This window comes from Gorilla gorilla, chromosome 20 (genome assembly GCF_029281585.2).
Source record: "Gorilla gorilla gorilla isolate KB3781 chromosome 20, NHGRI_mGorGor1-v2.1_pri, whole genome shotgun sequence".
Lineage (NCBI taxonomy): Eukaryota > Metazoa > Chordata > Mammalia > Primates > Hominidae > Gorilla > Gorilla gorilla.
This window is the reverse complement of record NC_073244.2, coordinates 17,486,839-17,489,674: the sequence shown is the minus strand read 5'-3', so window position 1 is coordinate 17,489,674 and position 2,836 is coordinate 17,486,839. Positions and strand designations below refer to the sequence as shown.

General features: G+C 54.2%; 1 protein-coding gene across 1 annotated transcript; it reads left to right on the top strand.

Moving 5' to 3' along the window:
- Window positions 1-100: 100 nt before the first annotated feature.
- LOC101149142 (basic proline-rich protein-like) lies at window positions 101-2,531 on the top strand. The gene has a single exon (XM_004060042.5). The coding sequence runs from the start codon at window positions 266-268 to the stop codon at window positions 968-970; it is 705 nt and encodes a 234-aa protein (XP_004060090.4). The 5' UTR covers window positions 101-265; the 3' UTR covers window positions 971-2,531.
- Window positions 2,532-2,836: the final 305 nt, after the last annotated feature.

The window sequence follows — 2,836 nt, the reverse complement described above, 5'->3', positions numbered from 1 at the left end:
TATTTTGGCAGGTTATGTTTACCAACTGGGGCGGGGGTTGGGGGGGCCCAGGGAGCAGGGCTTAGGGGCTGGCAGCCCACGGGGCCACACAGAGAAACAACCACGCAGACAGTCACACCACGGGGACACACGGACAGACACAGACGGACACAGCGACATGCCCCAGACACGTTAAGGGACTGGTTGGCCAAACTCAGACACGTGGACAGGGATAGACAGAAAGAGACAGAAGCTGGGGCTATGTCCATGTGGACACAGACCACAGATGTGGGCACACGAATCCATCCACCTGTCCACGTGCACACATGAATGTAGCGATAGATATTTGGACATCAAATTTGGACACCAGGTCACGGAGAAACACAAACACCACCCAGGAACACGCAGACATATGCCCATAGCATCCCACAGGCCCAGGCAGGAGGTCCCACCCCAGACCCCGCCCCAGACGCTCCCTCACCCTCTTGGCCCCCTCGCCCTGGCCCCCAGGTTCTCTGCAGAGATCTCTCCTGGACCCCCAGTGGTCTCCTTGGCGCCCACGAACACAGGCGTGCACACGCAGCGCACATGCATTGAGACACACGATACCTCGTTCCACCTTGGCGTCACGGTGGGCTGGAGGCAGCCCCCCCCCCCACAACACTTGAGGCCAAAGGACACCCCTGTCCCTGGGGCTCAGCCTCCCTCTGGGCCGAGGCCTTGGCCCATGCAGCTGAGGGAGAGGCCCAGCCCTGAGCCTCCCCCACCAGGACTGGGCCTCCCCGGCAGCAAGACCCCGGCACTCCCCGCCAGGCCCAGGGTGGGGTGGATGGGCCCAAAGGCCCAGCCCCACACTCCTTTCCCGTCCACTTGTCACCTACCTATCCCCTTTCGGTTTGTTGGGTTTTTCGTCTTTCCAGATTGCAGTGGACACAGCCCCCGATCTCGAGCCCCGGCCCCCGGCTTCTGTCTGGACATTGCATCGCCCTAGTTTTCTTTCTTTAAAAAAAAAAAAAATTCCAACAGAAGCCACAGGCCGGAGCCCCTGGGAGCCCTCGCACCGCTCCCCACCCCACTCAGCGGCCCCATCGGAACTGAGAATTGCAAAACCCCGACTTTAGCTATAGTTAAGTTGCCTTCCCCCGGTGTCCCCACGTTTGGTGTCTGGCTATGGCGCCCCCATCTGACTGTCCAGCTCTCTCTCCCCCACCCCTCCCGGTGTTGTTATTAAACGTCTGTGGAGCTTCTGCTGCAAGGAACAAAAAAGAAAAAAAATCAAAAAAGCGACAAAAAAACACAAACAGAAGAGGAAAAAAAAGCAACAAAAAAAGAAAACACACAGAAGAGATTTAAAAAAAAAAAAAGGAAAAAAAAAAGACATAAACTGGCACCAGTTAACTTTCTTGTACTTTTTTGCTGAATTTAGCTTCTTGTAGTTTTAACTTATTGCTATGTTAACTATTTATTCTCCTCGTTGCCCTGTAAGGACATCCGTGTATATTTCTGTTACTTCATCCGGTTTGCAAGTTAAAGGAACGACAATGTTCTCTTTGTTTCTTTAAGTTTTGCCGAGACATGGTTATGCCTAATTTATTTATAAAAGGGGAAGTGGAATCATTAAAGTAATAATAATTATTAATAACAGTAATGGTAGCCGAGTGGCACGCGGGGGCGTGTGCTCTGCGGGGCAGTCCCCACGGCCAGCGACGTCCAGGTCATCAATGGGATTCTTTTTGCTCTTGTCTTGAGAATTTTTTCAGTCCTATTTAGCTGGTGAAATCCCTAGCTTGTTCTTGATACACGAACCTATTTATTCTCGTGGTTTTAAGTCCTCCCTGCCCTCTCTCCTCTCCCCTGCAGCAGGGCAGGGACCCCTCTCCCCTGCTGTCTCTTGGGGCTCTCTCCCCTCCGCCCTCTGCATTCGGGAACACGCACATCCGCGTGGGAAGCTTGCAGCAGGGCGTCCGAGCAATAAGGGCTGGGTTTGTCCCCCACCCTGGGGGGGGCCAGGCTCCAGAGAGGGGGCACCTCCCCACACCCCCCCACCAAGGCCTAGGACCCTGCCACCCCCAAGACTGGGAGGGGACTTCTTTTTCTAAAACACAAAACTCAGCCCAGACAGGCCCCCTCCCTGGAGGCCAGCCCCTCCCCGCAGGGGGCCAGGCCGGGGCTCCCAGGCAAGGGGGACTCGGGTCTTCCACGTCCCTGGGGGGCAGGGGCCAGGCCAGGGGGGAGGGGGCTCAGCCCCTCCACCCCTCCCTTCATCCTGTTATTTATTCGGAAGGTTTCAAATCACGACAGAGTCCATGTTGGAGGTGATAAAAAAAACTGTAAAAAAAAAAAAAAAAAAAAAAAGACAAAACAAAAGACAAAAAAAAAAAAAAGACAAAACAAAAGACAAAAAAAAAAAAAAACCCAAGAAGAATACTTCGCGTTGCGTTTAGACTATTTATTACCGGGATCACAGGCCTGGCCGCGGTAACAGACTTTTACATGGAATTGTTTAATTATTTGTACTTTTCATGCCAGAAAATAAAAGTTCAGAATCTTAAGGCCTTGGGTGATCTCTGCACCGCTGCGCGGGGAGCCTGCAGGAGCAGCCAGTGTAGCGGCGCCCAGGCCCCGTCCTTCTCTGGGCCTGGGTCTGTCTGCAGCAGGGGCTTTGGCCCCAGGAGGGAACCCTTGGCCTCCACAGAGCACAGATGAGACCCAGGGAAGGTGGGACACAGGCCCGGATGGATGCTCAAGACAGAAATGGTCCAGGGTCCATCCATCTGGTATCTTCAGGAGTGATCCCCAGATGGTGGGGGAGGCCTGGGTGGGATCTGCAGAAAGCTGCGTCCCCTGCGCTCAACCC